Source organism: Triturus cristatus, chromosome 3_1 (assembly GCF_964204655.1).
Source record: "Triturus cristatus chromosome 3_1, aTriCri1.1, whole genome shotgun sequence".
Taxonomy (NCBI): domain Eukaryota; kingdom Metazoa; phylum Chordata; class Amphibia; order Caudata; family Salamandridae; genus Triturus; species Triturus cristatus.
This window is the reverse complement of record NC_140583.1, coordinates 615,442,057-615,461,364: the sequence shown is the minus strand read 5'-3', so window position 1 is coordinate 615,461,364 and position 19,308 is coordinate 615,442,057. Positions and strand designations below refer to the sequence as shown.

Genomic DNA, 19,308 nt, shown 5'->3' with positions numbered 1-19,308 from the left:
GTTCAGAAAATGTGACACATGCAGGCTGAAAAAATGAAAATGGCACAAATGGGCTAACTAAAAACTTGGCACAGCTGGCACCTAATTTCCAGGGCAAGCTCTAACGCAAGACCGTTTCAACAGTTCTTGTTCAAATGCCAACCCCTTTCCCGTCTGAGCTCGTCAAATGCACAAAACGATCGCTTTCCGACAGGGAGCTTCTTAGACTATCTCGCGACATTGTGTTATTAGGAGTGAACTTCAACGCCCCAGTTCTCGCTATTAAATTGTGCCTCGCAACAAAGCGGGCTCAACATCAATCACGTAAGCATGGTGGCCATCTTGAAACGTTAACCACAGTATTGTATTCCTATTGTCTTGTTAAAAAAAATGCAACAGTAGAAGTCGTTTTTTGTTTCTCAATGAAAATTCCCAGGAACATAAATATAGATATAATTTTAGTATTTAACTACTGCTTGAGACTGCACTCGTGCCGCTTTAAAATCTAGCAAACACCGTAGATAATTCTACTTCTTTCAAAAAATGTTTTTATTTTACGACTTTCATTAATAAACAGTGTCGCGGTAGATATTTCGCGGTGCCATTGGGAGGTAGTTTTGTTTGCGTGACGTTTCTTACTATATCTCGTGAACTTGTCCTCTTGTGATGACGTAAATTTAGGACGCACGTATAGTGCGCGTTTCTCAGGCGTGTTTCTTGTTTTTGGCAGTGCCGTGGAACAGAAAGTGTGCACGATGGTGAAGTTAACGGCCGAACTTATCGAGGGGGCTGCACAGTATACCAACGCCGTGAGGGACCGTGAGTTGGACCTCCGGGGTAAGCATGTCACGGGGACGAGGGACAGTTAAAGGTGGATGGAGAGAGTACAGGCGTCTGTAGGGAGGACAGGAGAAGCCATGTAATTGGCATTTTGAAAATGAGTGGATGTGATTGGAGAGAGGTAGAGCTGTTGTTCAGGGAACAGGTAAACTTCCAGCAGAGAAATACCGAATCGAACTCGAAGGGATAAAAACCCTAGAATGAGCCGTAGTTTGAGGGCTGAAACACACCATTAGATTGAGACATCAACACGAGATGAAATAGTTGTATATTCTGTGGTGCCATTGTGATGATTGACCTGAGGGATAACTTCTTGGGAGTCCCCCCGAGAGGGCAAGAGGAGTGTGGACTTTGTTTTTTAATCTACGTGTGCTGCGAGCGAACTGCTACCGAAATCTACTTTCCTTATATAGGACTACATTTGTCCACTTACATCCTAGATCAATTAGAAGGCTGGATCAAACACTTTTTCTCTCTCGTATTTAAACTGTCCAGTACTGCGAATACTTAACAATCTGATAATGTGAAAGCTATTTCTTCTTACTAATTACTGTGATTTTTGTGTGTGACTTTGGTACATTTTCAGAGTGAATGTTTTTCACCTGAGACTCAATTGGTGTAGATAATGTCAATGGAGTTCCGTGTGCTATTTTGCTACTGCTCAAACCTCTAAAATGTTACGTGCATATTGTTGCTGTGTGTGCCTTGACCCACGTATTTAGGGTACCAATTACAACTTGTGATAAATTACATACAATATCTGCATTGTGTGCATTAACCCACTTATCTTTCGCTTCAGGATTAGACCTTAGTTTAAAGAAAATGCGACAATCGCTGCCATGGGTGCATTTGTTTACAATTTTGTAATTAAAATGTGTATGCGGTTAAACCCTCAAACTATCGCATCAGAATTGATACCCCTAAACGGCTACAATAGGTGCTTTTCGTTGGACATCTCAGTAACATTTTAGCAAACAACAAAGATGTCTTTAATATTCTTTTTCATTTTGCTAACCCTCTTTTCAAGCATGATTCCTAGGCCTGTGATTGTTCCTTTGATTGCCTTTCTGTTCTAACGTGCATGTTCTCATTTTCTTTACTCTTCACCTTTTGATAGTCTGCATTTACTTTTTTCTCCCTACGTAGTCTTTGCTCTCTTCCCATCTTTTCCTAATTCTTCTCTCACGCTCATTGGCAGTGAATTGCTGGTGAAGTAACTAATGAAACTGAAAAGAGTAGTGTGGGTTGTGTGTGCGTTTTTTTTCTCGAGCTCAAAATGATATCTACAGAGTGTAGATTGCCATAAGGAGAGCCTGAGAGCACAAGTTTGCAGACACAACCACATTCATTTCCTGCAGCGACATAGACAGTCTTCCATGAAACGCACAAGTTGATGGGAGGAATGCTTGCTATTTGTCTAACCACGGACAATCGCTTGGGGTAGCACCAATAAACAAAGGGGACCCCTAGTAAACTGATATAGGTAGAGAGTCGGGTGGGAAATCAAATTGAACACAAAATCCATACTCTACCCTTTATACTTTTACATGTACAATGTATCATATAATCAAATTAAGCTAAAGACACTCTGGCTGGATCAAAGGCAAATATATACATATATACACATATCCTGGATTTGAAAAAATCAAAAAGGAATGATATTAGATTTTTTTTTCTTTATTGTTATTATTTTTCCGAGAAAATAAATATATAAATCACATTTTTAGATGATTCAGGAAAACAATTCCAAAGAGACAAACATATCAAATAGGTGGAATTAGTATACAGCAACAAACTAAATAAATCACAATACACAAATATGGTGCAAAAAAGAAAGAGACAGGTTCCCAACAGAAAAAAGAACTAATCAATACACACACTCATTCGAACTCAAAACACATTCATACAATATCTAAAGTCCAAACAGCACATCAAATGCAGACTGACAATACATTCGGGCCCCACCAGCCTGGGACGCAGAAAAAACCCTGGTAAATGTTCAAACAGATATATAATAATGATATCTAAGGTTTCTGAAGTCACGGTTTTGACCAAAGTTCAATTGGGGTAGAAGGGAGGAAAGGGCCCTGTTCAAAGCGCCGATGCACGTTTCGGTGAAACCACTCCCAATAAGGAGTACCACCTTCTTCAGGACGCAAAGGTCAACACGGGTGAAAAGGGACCTGTATACGTACAGAAGAACTGTTTAGGGCATGCGTTTCCAAAATGTAGATCCACAAAAATCAAGAAAATAACTCTAATCGAAGTCAGAGAATAGAAGATCTAAATGTCGCGTAGAGCCAGATCAAAGGAGCTATTATAGGGGAACCTTCCAAGAGGTTCAAACATTTCGAGAGACCGCTTCATAGGGCTTGACTCTGATATAATATCGGAGAGATGTGCAAAGCGGAAATACCGACTTAGAGGATTTAATTTGGATCAAAACAGCGATTGAGGTCACAAATGCTCAAAGGATAGAGAAGGCGCCAAAACCGATCGACCGGCGTCTGAATAGGAAGATCATGGAAAGCGATCCAAACGGCTACAATTTAGTAATAGGTGCTTTTCGTTGGACATCTCAGTAACATTTTAGCTAACAACAAATTTGTCTTTAATATTCTTTTTCATTTTGCTAACCCTCTTTTCAAGCATTGATTCCTAGGCCTGTGATTGTTCCTTTTGATTGCTTTTCTGTTCTAACATACATGTTCTCATTTTCGTTACTCTTCACCTTTTGATAGTCTGCATTTACTTTTTTCTCCCTACGTAGTCTTTGCTCTCTTCCCATCTTTTCCTAATTCTTCTCTCACGCTCATTGGCAGTGAATTGCTGGTGAAGTAACTAATGAAACTGAAAAGAGAAGTGTGGGTTGTGTGTGTTTTTTTCCTCGAGCTCATAATGATATCTACAGAGTGTAGATGCCATAAGGAGTGCCTGAGAGCACAAGTTTGCAGACACAACCACATTCATTTCCTGCAGCGACATAGACCGTCTTCCATGAAACGCACAAGTTGATAGGAGGAATGCTTGCTTTTTGTCTAACCACTGACAATCGCTTGGGGTAGCATCACAACACATCGTTCTTTTGCCCACCATGCCACCTCAGTTTGGACACCGCGATATGCAAATCAGTCTTGAACCTGCTCCTCTTGGGAACAGTCCATCCCAAACTGCCATGCAGGGTCCTTTCTGAGCTGGAAAGCAAATAATCCATGACCAGTTTTGCCCTAGTTATGGGCTCACCAGTCGGGTACAGCTTGATTCCAGTGACACAGTGAGCATTGGACCTACAGCAGGCATACCTATACTATTTAGGGCGGTACATGAAACACACACAACCCATAAGTAGGGTGAAACCGATCCTAGGTTGCTTGTATTATGGTTCAGGGAGGACCTGACTTGGCAGTTCTGGCTGGACTGTTCCCTTGAGGAACAGGGTCAAGACTGATTTGCATATAGCTGGAACCAAACAGTGGGGATGTGGCGAGCAAAAGAATGATGGGTTGTTGCAAGTGCTAGACTTATTACAAGCAGCCTCCCATCACCTGTGTTTTCATATCACCTTCCATACTTCAGTTATCCAGTCTGGCTGACCTACTACACATATACATCCTGCACTGACTTAATTTCCTGATGAACCCCTCTACCTTGCAGAGAAACAAGGTCCCAAAAAACCCTTTTTCAGATACACATATCCACCCACTGGGCCTGGCCAGTCTCCTACTAAATATGTCCAGCCTCAAACATATACATCCCTTCATATGCGCACACTCTGCAGACACCTACCTTTTACCTGATGACCTCCAGATATACACACACCTTTCCCTCTCATTCTCCTGAAACATGGAGACGTAGGCCTGGAATGAAGAGGGACATGTTTAGTATTCAAACTGCTACCATGAAGGAATAATGCGTTCCTACATTTGCAGAGACTGCCTCCAGGGAGATAATGGATAAGTATTTCCAGATCCATTTTTGAAACAATGAGTTAATTAATTCTTGGATAAAACATGCAAGTGAAACAAATTAATAAACATTGGAGTAGCATGTTACAGGCAGAGGAAATAACATTCATGGAGAATCTTAAGGAAGTAAATACAATAATGTAATTAATGCGGTAGTCTGAAGATATCACTTGGAGATAACATATTGATTAACAAAAATAAATACGCTTCATTTTCTCTATTGGAAATATTACGTTTGAAGATATAATTAAGACTTCAGGATAGAATAAGGTGAATGAAGAGTGCTGCAATTGTAGTGTCAGATGTTGCTGGACTGTCTTACACTGAATATGTCTGATGAAAAGAGGGAGAGGTCCCATAAAGGTGGTAACTAGGCCAAGTTTCTGCGTAGAAGGGAGGCAGAGGGACTAAACTAGGTAGTTTCAATCTCTGCAGTGACAAAGGCAGCCTTGCAGGGGCACACACAAAACCATTCTTTGAGAGATGCATTACCCCGATATTCTGATTCAGCCACCGAAGAAGAGGGCCAGCACCAAGTGTGAGCCAAGGACATTTAACTGTTAGCCATGCTCATTTAACAGCTGAAGCCTGCAGGAGGGCAGCAATTGTGTATGGCCCATGGTGAACCAAAAGGAAGCAAAAATAGGGTGAGGGCTGTGGGACAGATAGGTTGAGCCAAGATCCATGGGGCCAGTGAGGATACATGCAACGCCCAAAAGGGAGCATAGGGCTTTGGGCACAAATCCTAGATGACCAGCTCGTCATCCTCCAGGCTCTTTACCAAACACTGTGGGTAAGGTGTGTTGTCCTGCTTCCTCAGTTGCAGCCCGAAGTTGCTCCAAGGTACCAGTGTGCGTGTGTATATAATGGCCTTCATCTGGACAATCTGCAAATTGTGCACACACCCTCAAGTTACTCCACGAGTGGAATCACAGAGCCCACTGCCAATCACATGCTCAGGCTGCTCCTTTAGTCGAAAGAAATACTTTCTTGGGGAGCAGGATTAATGCTTCACTAGGCCAAGTTTAAATTCTAATCCAGTCCTCCATTCACTGACCTTTACACATTTTTCCTGTTGATGGGATTTGTCAAAGCAATTCTGATTTGCTGTGAGCGCCAGGCTGCCAGTCATGTCCCTTCTTCTGTAATTTAGTTTTTTCTTGTCCTTCCGGTAAACTAGAGATTAAGGGCCTGATTTGGATGTCAGGTGGTCCAGTCACGGACAGGTCGTCGGTGGCGGTCGGACTTCTGTATGATGCAAGACTGGCGCCTCCGCCAGGATCCGAGATCCGGACGGGGCGGCAGTCTGAGATTCATCCCAGAATGGTGGTGATGCCAAGGCAGGCACCGACTTCGGGATTACAGTATCCTTTTCCGACAACCTTTTCATGGTGTTAACACCGCCATGAAAAGTTAGTCTGAAACAGATATCAGGCCCCTGTCTGTTGTGTACTTTGAAAGTGGCTCTTCAGTGCCCCCACACACCTCCATGTGCATTGGGCAGGAGGTGTTGCTCAGTGGAGGAATATTCTGCACCCCTTTTATTTGACCAGAGCATGCCCCCACAGCGTTTCCAACGTCATCTCGGTGGTCGAGTCATAATGAGACAGTCTGATCGCCCGTATGCATGTTGGCGGTCTCCTGACTGCCGCAGTAGTGATCGGTGGTCCAATCATCCGTCATCGTAATGCCCCAAGTCTTCTTGTCCCCATAGGAAATGTCTCCTCTCAGACGATACAAATTCCCCACCCCTGGGGCAAAAGGAAGATTAAAAGAAAAAAAAGTTGGGATCTGAAATGCCACCTCCATAATGTACTTTCATGACCCCTGAACTGCATTTATCTTTGAACCTATTCTGAACTGTGACTGGCACACCAAACAAGTTGTCATTGTGACGCAGGTTTCATGCGAGGAGCAAGGCTACTCTTAGAAAAAAATGGACATCGGCCAGTCCTCAAACACATCTCCCATCTGGCCTACCCATCAAGATACGGAATCTGTGAACCTACCTCTGACCGTGGAGACCTAGCTTTTTGACCGATGCCCGGTGGAGCTACTTGATGGATAAAGAGTAGATGGGCTGTGGACGACCCCTTCAGCTGTCACCTACTCAGCCGGTCTTTGGACAGAACTTACTTAGTCGCTCTGTTGTATTCTCCCTCCTACCCCTTTACTCCACCCCCTTTCTCCTTTACGCTCCCTTTATCCCTCCTCTTTGCTCTTTAACTGTTTTCCCGTTAAGACCTAGCTGTTTGGCTGATGCCCGGGGGAGCTACCCTATAGCTAAAGAGGAGATGGGCTGTGGACTCCCCACCCCCCTCTCGGCCGTCACCTACCCAGCCGGGCTTTGGGCAGACTGTCCTTCGTCTCTCCATCCTATCTACCTCCTACCCCTTTTCCCCACCCTCTTACCCTTATTTCGTCTTCTACTCCCCTGAAATCTTTTTCGTGTAACTGATGTAATTTTTTAATTTCTGTGGAACCTTATGTGAAGCACTCTGATACCTCCGGGTCTAGCCAGCGCTCTATAAACTCTCAAAATAAAACGGTGGGGGCAGCATACCTTGTTAGTGAATTATAGCAACCGGATTTTTGACCTAGGAGACCTGGCTGTGCACCTACAGGCGCATTGATCTAAAAGTTCTGCTGCTCACGATGAATTTATGATCCCTCCAACATTCCATGCACTGTACCTGTGCGTGTGTAATAGGATTGATGGTGTACCATGCACTAATACAAGTTTGCGGGTTCCTTTTTGGAAGCACACCGCTTGGACCAGAGTAAAAGGTAGATGCAAGGTTGCTTTCCACAGACCACATATGTGTATTGCTGGTGTCTCTTAATGGGAGGGCGCAACACCAGATGATATAGTAAGAAAGGACGAGATCGGCTTTCTTTAGAAATGCCAGAGCCCTTCCCGGGCAGAAGAGTAATTGGATTAGTCAGTAGAGGCCCCTTGAACTGGGCGTTCAAGCATTATGGAATGTGTAGTTGGAGTCTTTTATAAAATACTTGTCTTTTCGACAAGAGTAGTACCCCTGTACTAACATTGTTGAAGTGCCTGCTTGTGAGTCAAGTGTGGAAAGGGTTGTACTTGGCCCAGTTTGCAGAGCCGTAGTAAGACGGGCCTGGGTCAGCAATGGCAAAAGGCCTCCACCCCCACGGTTGTGGGCCCAGATGCCCCTCCCTGCCCTTTGACATGCACGGGGCTGACAGAATTCAGGTGTAGGGAATTTAAAAAAAATCGTTCCAGAGAGCAGCCTTGGAAGTGTAGGTACAACATTGATTTTGTGTCACTTCAGTTGGTTAACCTACCTTAGCAATACTTTTGCTAACTGACCGTTTTTGAATTGTTGCTCCAGAAAGCCAGACTCTCAGTATTGCTCCACCAGTTGTTGATAATGATACAGCTCTAACAAATGTTTCTTTGTTGTGAGAGCACTCCATACATAATGCCCTTTGTTGTATGCTGTTGCTGTTGGCAGATGCCTTTTGGCAGACCAAAGGATCCAGAGCCTCCACCAACCTGTGCTCGGGCTTCCCCACTACTGTAACGAAACAGATTTAGAAAAGCATCCAACAAAACTGTGTATCTCCTTGGTCTGGAGTAACTCTCATTGCTCTCTGTGAGAATCTTGTAGTCGAAGTCTGCCCCGATCTTCAGTGCTACAAGTTTTTTTTTTTTTTTTTTTTGCTGATTTGTTTGAGATATTGGGACCTCCTGGAACAGGGAAATGGCGTTGTCTTGAGTTAATTATCTTCCAGCATTTGCTGTTCCGTTGATGGACATGAGTGAACTCCAAAACCCTTTAACTAAGTTGCTTCGTCTTAGTCCTAAGTAACTTTCCCAAGTCTCATCCACACAGCTTCTAATGTCCTTTCCTCTTAGTCACAACCTGTTTACTTTTAAATCATACAAGTATCATACTTTATGTGGTTTTTAGGTCTCGCCTAGCAGCGCGCATGCGCTGCTAGGTGAGACTTACTGTACGGGCTTCAAAAAGCTCACCACACACTCGTGTGTGGCCTATTGCTTGCGGTTACCTGCACTGCGCCATATATTTTGAATTATTGTGCCCAGACACGTGCGCGATAATTCAAAACATATGGCCTGGTGCTCGCTCTCGCGAGCACCACTCGTAGGACGCTGCATTCCTTGAATTCCTCGTTTCCTTTTTTTAGGTCTCGCCTGAGCTAGTGCATGTGCTGCTCTGGCGAGACTTTTAGTTAGTGGGCTTCAAAAAGCTGACCACACGCTTTTTGTGTGGCCTAAAGCATGTGGTTACATGCACGGTTACGCGCACAGGCGCCATCTAGCTTTCCTCCGTCATGGCTCATTAAGTGCATCGCTCTTTCACAGCCGCGCTTGCTTTCTGCATGCCCCTGCTTGTTTAGGTCGAGCCTTAGGCAGCCTAAATGACTTGATGCGGGCTGATTTTAAATGCTCCTATACCTTCGGCTCAAGTTAGTATATTTAACCCATGCCCCAACGTGTGTCTCTGTAGCCGTGTCTGTGTGTGTGATCACATGATACCCTTGAAAGCATGCAGTGTTTTCTCGAAATGTGTCCTTAAACATTTGTATGCCAGTGTTTGTGAATGTGTTTGTTCGTCCTTCCCACTGGACTTTTATTTTTAGATTTGTTAGGGTAGGGAAGGGGCAATGGGTTGCAACCCCTTGATAACATTATGATTAGGACGTCATCTGTTAAGCATTTTAGATGCAACAAGGTCGGATTTATTTTTTTTATGCTCGGAAGGATTAGGTGATTGGTTGCCCAGAATCACAGGATGTTGAGCCGCCTCCAGGATTCTAGCTTCCTTCCCCAGTTTCAAAGTCGACTGCTCTGGCCTTTAGGCCTCACCGGAAGTCCCCCTTCGAACAGTCTGCAGTAAGAACGTGTGCACGTTTCCTGACACTACTCTGTGAGGGTTAAACTTTTTCAATCATGCCTGCGATGTGATTTTAGTGCTGCTATTCAGCACGGGACAGTGCACAGCTCAGTCAGCCTTGCAGCTTTTTTCCATTTTTGACGTGCTTCATTTGAAGTCTGGGGAGAGATAGGCGAATTGAGGAGCCCTGCTAGGCGGCTGCATCTGTTCTTTCGGGTTTGCAGTAGATTTAAGGGCTGCTCTTTGTTTTCAGGTTAAACTAGGAAGAGCTTTCACAGAGTGGGTCCGTCTGAAGAACTCTTGAAGGACCCTGCTCTCATTGAAGCACATTATGCCTTTATTTGATGTACAGTTGTAATGCCAGTTTGTGTACCTTACCCTTCACGACTCCATCGGAGTCAGGAATAGTCGGGCATTCCTTTCGTGTGATTCATTTGTGATGAGCTGGAAGCAGTAATTCCACCAGGCTGCTGTGTGGCTCTGCTTCTTTCGAATCCGAGCATTACTGATTTCTGCCCCCTCCTTTTCATGTGTCACCTGAGCTTCAAAATGTCAATGTTCCAACTCGTATTTAAAGGGAGAGCAAAGTCTCAAATATATTTTCATGCGGTACTTTTGATTATGCCTTTTCCATTAATAAATGAGGGACTGGAAGTGTCTGAATGCGAAGAGAACGACAGCTGGTTAAGCTGCTCACCCTGGGCCTGCAGCAGCGTGTGATCTTCGCTTTACATCAGACTTCTTGTTCGCCTATTTATGATGAAGTGTCTTTCAAACGCAACCGTCAGTTCTGACAACCAAAACTACAGTACCACTTGAAGAATCTCATTACCACCCTCAGCATCACGCTGAGATCGGCAAAAGCCAATACCACCATCAGCATCACATTACCACTGCAAGCACCGCACCATCAATTCACACTACTATCCCTTACTGATGCACTACCACCCTCCGCATTGTACCACTGCCAGCACCGCATAATCAATCCACACTACTACTTCTTACTGCTGCACTACCACCCTCCGCGTTGTACCACTATCTTTTGGGATAGCCACTCCCTCCAAGCACTGCACTTACACAAACTGTCAGGGACCAATCTGCCTTTCCACCACAAAAGTTCCTACTTATTTTGTCCATGTTTATTACATTTTCGGTATGCTGGTGAAGCGCTGCAGGAGTGGGGTATCATAATGTGGGAAGGTGAAGTGTGATTCTGTTACAGGAAGGAGTAAACCTGCAGGGATTTGGACATGTAATGTGACAGGGTGCAGTACTACCAGTAGCATCCTAGGGGGCTCATTCACCATGACCCTGGTGTACAGGACACTTATTCACCCACTTGCCTATGCACAGGTACACACAGCCATCCGTCCGCTTACTTACCCAAACCCATAGGCAAGAAGACACATAATCCCAGCCAACAAACATTGGCAGAGCCAGCAGGTCTGGCATTGGCTGCCAACATTTTTGCTATTCTAGTTTTGCCGTAGTTTTTGCAAAACTTTATTCTCCTCTTTTGCTTATACTTGTAACCATTAACAGTATTCCATAACTGCTTAGTAGATCATCATGTTATCAAAATAGTGCCACAACCCTAGAAAGAGTGGCTCAGCAATTCCAGAATCCATTTATTGGCTGATGGGAGGGGCAGATAGTTTAAAACACAACTCTACTTCAGTCCAATAAATCATGTGTATTACAGGTAAAAACTAAAGGCGCTTTCCCTGTAAGTTCAATATTCAGGCTAACCACTGACTGTGTTTGAGTTATTTTTATTTACCTTATTTTATATTGATAGTCTAATAATTTGTCATAGATCCTACGGGACCTAAATTAGACTCCCCAGCTTTGGTGTCATTTATCTCTCCATCCTACTTTTAAAGCGCATAGCCTGGCATCATGGTCCTATAGCTGCTGTCGCACCCTGTCTCACAGCTCAACAAGCATTTGCAATGCAAAAGGTCTTGCGTTTGCAAAAGTTTGAGCTGTCGGCATTGTAAATTACAATGCCTTTTATTTGTGTTTTGAAAACATGCAAGCAGTGCGTAAACATGCACTTTGTACTTGTAGTCCTTGCTTACGATTAGCAAAGCTGGCAGTAAGTGCATCTTTTACTGCCAGCCTTGCTTCTCATAAGTAAGGACTATAAGTACAAAGTGCGTGTTTACGCACCGCTTGCAAGTTTTCAAAACACATAAATAAAAGGCATTGTAATTTACAATGCTGATAGCTCAAACGCGAGACCTGTTGCATTGCAAATGCTTATTTAACTTGTAATTCGTAGATTTCATAGACCAGTGTTATTGTTCCTTGCTGTTGGCCAAGTACACCCGCCGCCCTCCCACACAAGTGCCTTAAAATTAATTTGGGGTGCAAATCCATCAGATTGACACACTGGCGAACTGTTCCGCATTCAGCGGACGGGGTAAATATAAGGCAATTGCAGTAGGAAGAGTCGGGAGGAGTTGGCTGAAATGGAATGCCTTAATGTTATTTTAGCTCGCAGTCGCCAAAGATGCGCCGTATTTCATATTTTTGTCACTGTTTTTATATCTCACTCAGCACCAGAGTGGCTATGATTTTACAGTAGGTAACCTCGACCAGTGGTGTGCGTATTTCCTTTCAAATATGCAGTTTTCGTCATACTGTGGTGTTACACCCTCCCATCAAAAATATATAAAATCCATCTTCCAATACCTAATCATGAAACGCTGAGACCCACTCACTGTTTCAGACTCAAGCAGTCCATATGTTAACTGATGATGTGCACAGTGTACTAAATAAACAGTGATACAGAACCTAGGAATACTGCTTCTTCCATATTGCGTGATATCAGTGGAATTGGGTTCATGGCCTTAGTAGTTAACCTATGAAATACATAGATACATTTTGGGAGTTTGTTTTAAACCAAGGGCATGTACACAGGAGCATGGTGGGTTTCAAATACAAATACATTGTATCAGTCTTACCTCTGCCATTCCTTCCTTAAACTTTACTTTTTTTGTTACTTTTTTTAACTTTTCTTTTGTTTCCTACTTTTTCATACATTTCTCCATCTGCCCTTTCTGATTTGATCCTTTCATTACTCCATTATCCATGTACATGCTAATTTATTTGTCTTCATTTCTTCTGTGCCAATTTCCATTCTGTCCCCTTTATAATTAGCCACTTATCCTTTCTTCCCCTTGTTCCTCACTTTTTGTTCCTTCTGCATTTTGTTTTGCAATCAGCCTAATTTTCTTAAATTCCTCTTCTAGTTTTATTTGCCTTTCTTTTTTCATTTCCCCTTTTATTTGCTCTGGTTTCTCCATTTCGTTCCTCATTCCTTTAATTGCTGTACTATTTAACTCCTTTTTTCCCTAATCTTCCACTCCTCTTCTTTTTTTAATACCATCCTCCCTTTTGTAACTCCCATTTCTTTGTCTTCCTACATCTGTACTCCTTTTCTTTTTTTTTTTTTTTTTTTTTCTTCACTATGCTTCCTGCATTCCATCTCATTTGGACTCTGCTCCCCATACCATTGCATACCGGGACCCAGTAGCACCAGTAACTCTGGGATTCATAGTAGTGGCTTTAGAATTATCCTCTACTTTTAGCCAGCCATTCAAAACTGAGTAGGTGCCCTCTTCTCATCATGTTTCAGCTGTGGCGTTGAATGGGAAATCTGTATTTCTCTCTTTGAAACGGTGTCTTCCTTGTATTTTTCTGACCCTTGCTCTCTGCTGTTTATCCACGTGGTTGTTCTCCCCTTTCTCCGCCTGCCACAAACACCTTTACCCACTGCTGTCCACTGGTTGTTGTCTCAGGCCTAGTCTTAGAGCTGGGGGAATTATACTCCTCACGTTTTGCATTTGTGTAAATGCTAGTTTTCGTTTTAATTTCTGAGCATATATTGATGGTGCCCCCTCTCCTTCCCAAAAATAAAAAGCTCTGCTGCTTCTTTGCTGCTACTTGTGAAGTTTATTTGATGGCATCCCTGCAAAGTGCCTAAGTATACTTTATCTGAACAAGTTATCAAAATAATTTGTTCTCTATTTACACGTCTGCGGTGATGAATCCCTTCAAATATAAGAAAAACATTGTGTGTAGGGTTTTGAGTATTGCTGGTTTCCTATTTAGTTTTAAACCACAACTTAAGCAATGCCATTCCTGAATAGGGCTTCTAATTGTAGACCTCAGCATGGAAAACAAGGACAATGAAGACATTTGAAGGGATGAAACGAGAAATTAGTCCTCTTCAGTTGCTTTTAAGTTGTTTGGGCTTTAGTAAAAAGTCCATACAGCTTCCTTAAGGTAACCTTTACATTTCTTCTTTGCAGGATACAAGATTCCAGTTATTGAAAATGTGGGTGCAACTTTGGATCAGTTTGATACAATTGATTTCTCAGATAATGAAATCCGGAAAGTTGAAGGATTTCCTTTGTTGAAGAGGCTTAAAACATTACTTATGAATAACAATAGAATATGGTAAGTGCTATTGTTGGGGACATGCCATTACTTATGCGTGTAGGACATCTACTGGTTTTTTTTTCTTGTGCGTGTTCTTTGTGTTTCTTTTTACCCCTCCTCCATGTTCCGATATTGGAGTATACTTTTGATTTCTTTTTTTTTTTTTTTTTCGTATAACATGCAACACTGGAGGCATTTAATGTCCAGTGTTTTTTCCTGTCCTTTTTTTTTTGTTTGTTTTTTCCTCAACATGGTTTCCATTGTTAAACTTGTCTTTCCTTAAAATCGCTGATACCTTACATTATGGTGGCCAGATTTGGCGAGTTTTTGCTTGAACAGTGAAAATGGCAAATGTGCAGGGTCACTAGAATTATGTGTTTGTGCGGTCACAGATTTTAGCATAATTATAAAATTGTTGCATTTGCCACATAATTCATCTGCTGCATAATCTGCAGATTCTAACAAATTGTTTCTAGCTCAAATTTTACAAAAATTCTAGCAACGCGTGTTGATGCGCAGTTGAAGGCCCCTTGCAAAGGTTGACTGATCACCTTTCTTTTTCTTATTGCTATATTTGGATGTAAAACTGGTACTGATTAAGTGCACCCAATGCCCAGACAGTGTAAAAAAAAATGAAGTAATATCACAATACGTGCCTTTTCTGGCTGTTTAATTTACTCTACACTGCTGGCAATCTCCATTTAGCAAAATACCCTTAAATGCATAACGCATGTCTTTGAGTGTGTCTGGTGCAGAACTCTTGCCTTTTTTCTTGCACCTCTTAATAATTAAGCCCTTACGTTCAGTAGTCACTCATAGCAAAAAAAAGTCACACCCTCAATGGTGTTTGTCCATTGTCGTTAAAGGATTAGACATTACCCTCTCTCTTTGGCTTACCTGTGTTACCAGGATCGGACACATTTTAAATCATTCAGCTTTCTATCTCATGATGGGCATTCCTCACCTCCTGTATTGAAAATGTTAGCACTTTAATGTGGAAAGTCAATATAAAATTTAAGGTACAAGAACGTTTGTGCCACCGTCTGATGGGCTGCCAACAATACCTATTTGTGATTCATTTGTTCTGTGTGGTAGCTTGGAGCTGTTAAATGAAGGGTTAATATTTCTCTTTTTTTTTTTTTGTTGTACTGCGTGTATCATTCTGTAGAATTAACATTTTTCCTATAAGATCTTTATTCCTTCTTATGCGGTCTCTGGATTGCTGAATAGTCCTTGATGTATCGTGTTGACCTCTTTGTCACCCTCTGGAGCAATTTTGCTTGCAGTGTTGCTTTACAGATTCTTTTTTTTTTTCCCCAGTCAACTTTGCATAGTCCAGGATCGCCAAAGACTGGCAGGCCTGCACTCTGATATTTAGTTTCTGGCTACAGACCTCTTTAACGGTCTGTTGTGAGCCCTAATCTGACCTGTAAAGGGTCACCCCATTTTTGCCGATAATTACACTGTGCCATTGATGCTTTGATGGTGTGGAAAAGTAGTATGTGACTTGTCACAGCCAGTGCAGATCAGTCTGCAGCAGAAACGGCTTCTTTTCTGGCTGTGCCTTCAGGTCATAGGCCTGCAGCCCTACTAGTTGCACCCTTCCAGACTCCTCCTGCTGATTGTTGTTCTCTCCTAACTTTGCAAAGCTCTTCATACAGTGCAAGCTGGGTGCCTTGGCTTTGACAGTACTTGTTATTATAAAGCATACATGTCTTTGCTTTTTGTGGCTTCATCTAACACATGGGTACTCACAAACTTTCTCTTGGGGGGCCAAAATTACAGTCTGGTTTGTGGCCAAGGGTCTCACCGATTGGCCTGCGGGTTCGGCCGGGCGAGAACAACAACAAACATATCTGCGCCTTTTCAAAATATTACTAGACTATGCTTTATTTGGAAAGCAGGTGTAACTACAAAGCGAGCATTTTCATAACAACCTTTTATTATCCGACAATAGCAATCTTAAGAGGCATTGCATGGTGATTCTCATTAATCTGATTTTCAGCAAAGGCCCAATGCAGCACTGGTTTAACGGAGTCAGAAAAATAAAGACAGATATACTAGGTACTTATTTTACACTTCATGTCTCCGATTAGTGTTCTGTAATCTGGTACTTTGTCTGAAACTGCAAGTCTTAAGATCTGATCCAGATGCAAGTCTGTAAGCTTATTTCTTAGTTTACTCTTTAGCTTCAGCAGTCCCATTGTGGAAAAATAACTTTCACAAACGTATGTTAAGCCAAACATGCAAATTACTTTCTGGGCCACTGTAAAAAGAGGAAATTTGTCATGAGGTATAATTTTCCCGATTTCTTCTGTAGCCTGCCCCAAAAAAGATGCTTCAAGAGCTGAATTGTGCTGCGGTGACGCTCTTAACTGCTTAGATCACCTATTTTTGGATGTTTTCACCCATTGCCTCTATTCTGCTTACACATGTGGAATCAGCTGTAATGCACTGATTTCCTTTAAAATGCTGCTGGCTTTATTAATAAGGGTTTTCAAATAAAATGTCAGCTTCTGAAAGGAAACCTTTCTTCACCAGCTCTGCCTAGGGGATTTTTTTTTTTTATTATTGATTTTTTATTATTGATTTTTTTATATATATATATATATATATATATATATATATATATATATATATATATATATATATATATATATATATATATATATATATATATATATATTTGGCAAGCAAGTAGCATATTTGGAATGATGCTTCTGTAACCGCCTCAGATTCCTTCATCTGGCAAAGGAAGAGCTTCTGCTGGGAAAGAAGTGATTGCTTTAAAACTGCGTTTGGCAAAAGCATCATTGAGTGCAATGGGAAATTCTCAGTATAGCTGGAGTGCCGAGTTTTGTGGTGCCGTTCCAAGTTATCTCTTACGGAGATTTACTTTCTCCTGGCAAAGCAAACTGGTGGCTTTCTCTTTTGGGCATTCTACAAACAAGTAATCTTCTTCCCATGCTGCCTGGAATGCCCTGTGTTCAGTCTGTATGGCTCTTCATATTTTGCAAGGCTTGGTAACTGGACTGTAGGCCATTGCGGAGCTCTCCAGCTTGGTTGTTAATGTAGGCCATTGCGGAGCTCTCCAGCTTGGTTGTTAATGTGCAATCAGTAACTGATTTTCTGCCTCACGACCGATGGACTGACACCGCTTCACGACCGATTGACCAACTCCTCGGCTCACGACAAAAGACCAACAATGCTTCTCACTACAGACTTCTGTGAGCAACACCAAAGTAATGTTATTTATTTAACCATATAACCTGATGTGTAAAAAGAGGCATGCACATTGTAGTTCAACATTTAATTCTAAACGCATATTGATCTTGTTCCATTCCCAGAGAAGCATGTTGCAAAAAGCAATTTTTTGCAATTATGCCTGCAACAAGCCAGGTATCGTAGTTTGATGGCTAAAAGGTACCCCACTTGGCCACATCTAGTTGTCTGCCCTCCCCAGAAGTGAAAGCCGCGCCAAACTGTATAACCCAAGAAATTGTTTCTTAAATGTGTTTAGAAGCTATGCCTAAAAAGCCATTTAGGAAATACATTTGTTTCTCTTTGAGGTAATTTGGGCTTGTTTTGACTCTGAAAACTCCACACCTGAGCACTTGCACAGTGTAATATGTTTATCAGCCAGGGCTGCTCTGCTTCTCTAAACTGATTTCCAATTATAGGATGTGTCCGGCTAGCTCAGGATACTTTTCTCCATGGATGGCTATTTCTCTTGGAGGAAATCTGTTTCAATTCAGACAGCAGGTATGCTGTTTGGCCACATTCATTCAAATGTGAGGGTGTAATTCATAATTCCAAGCTGCAAGGAGGTAATCGCTAATGGGCACAAAACCAGTTCTTTGAAGCCTGTCTCTTGCTGGGCACACGTGACCTGGTGTTAAAGACTCCCTAAAAGCCATCTCCGGTTTTAAGGGTCCTGCTAAACATTTCTAATGGGATATATGTATTTACTCTAAATACATTCTATTCAAATTTTTGCTGAGTTCTGTGTGTTTCTGACTATAGTTTGCCATCTGTTTTGTTTTGACAATCACCCAGTTCCCTGCTCTTGGGTCTTCAGTTGCGCAGAGCGGATCTACCACATGGTGATCGGCAATAAATCTTCTCTCTTACATTAAGTTTTCGGGGGGTGATATATCTTCAGCTAATAACTGAGGGTGCCTAGGTGGCAAGTGTTCAGTTGTCTGTGTGTGACATGTTTTCAGTGTGCTTATGTGTGCCATTTCGTACATATGTGTCCTACTTAAGAGTGACACTTTACCAGGGGAAGAACAGAATGCCCAGTCAGACACCACCGGGAAAGAGAGAAGAGATGGCAGAGCTCGAAGTGAGCTAAGGGAGGAACACAGTCCATAAAGGCAACTGTTCCATGCAGTGATGGCCCAACACAATGAACTACAAAACAGTGCAAATATGAGCCAGCACCCTCGGGTAGAGCAAAAACATATACAAATTAGTCTCTACTATCAGATGTCCACGGCAAGGACACATCTCCACATCTATAAACTAAAGGTCATCTCTAAGACCAGCTTTTGTCCATTGCCCAGGCCTAACAATCGCACTTCCAGGATACACAAATATCCGGAAGACTGGTGCAGAGTCTGATTTGTAGAGGTATCTTTCACCACTGATGGCCTGGTCCACTTGCACATGAATGTGGTTGTCCATAGACAAAGACCACTTAAATGCATGTCATTTATATAGCCATCTGCACAAGCGGTAGGAAGCTGGCTCTGTATATACTATACCAAAGTAAGGTATAGTGTGCACAGTCCAGTGGAACTCCAAAGGTAGGCAGAGTTAGAAGTAGATAATACCTTACACTCGATTTGTGGTAGGGTGGGCAAGCAGTAAGGCTTTATCAGAGGGTAGTGTTAAGCATTAATTGTACACACTCGGTCAAACGAGGTCACACGCTCAAAGACTAAATTCTGACCAATTTGTATACATTTTTTTTCGTTTGCATTTTATTTTCTAGAACCAAGCCATGCCTGGTAATGTAAGTATAATAACACTTTGCAGGAATAATGCAGTTAAAGACCGTTTGAATGCAATCGGATTGGTTCCAGGTAAGTCATGTGTTTGTAAAGCCATTTAAATTACTTTTCATTTACTTCACAGATTACTTTTTAAGTTACCTTTTCTACTGAGTGATATGGCCTAGA

At 42.3% G+C, this 19,308-nt stretch overlaps 1 protein-coding gene across 1 annotated transcript in view; it reads left to right on the top strand.

Annotated features, from left to right (window-relative positions):
* Positions 1-653: 653 nt before the first annotated feature.
* Positions 654-19,308, top strand: part of SNRPA1 (small nuclear ribonucleoprotein polypeptide A') — a 49,346-nt gene continuing 30,691 nt past the window's right edge. Inside the window, exons 1-2 of the mRNA XM_085644549.1 lie at positions 654-816; positions 13,996-14,143. Of these exons, the coding sequence (XP_085500675.1) occupies positions 735-816; positions 13,996-14,143 (230 nt within the window). The 5' untranslated portion in view covers positions 654-734. The remainder of the gene's footprint in view (positions 817-13,995; positions 14,144-19,308) is intronic.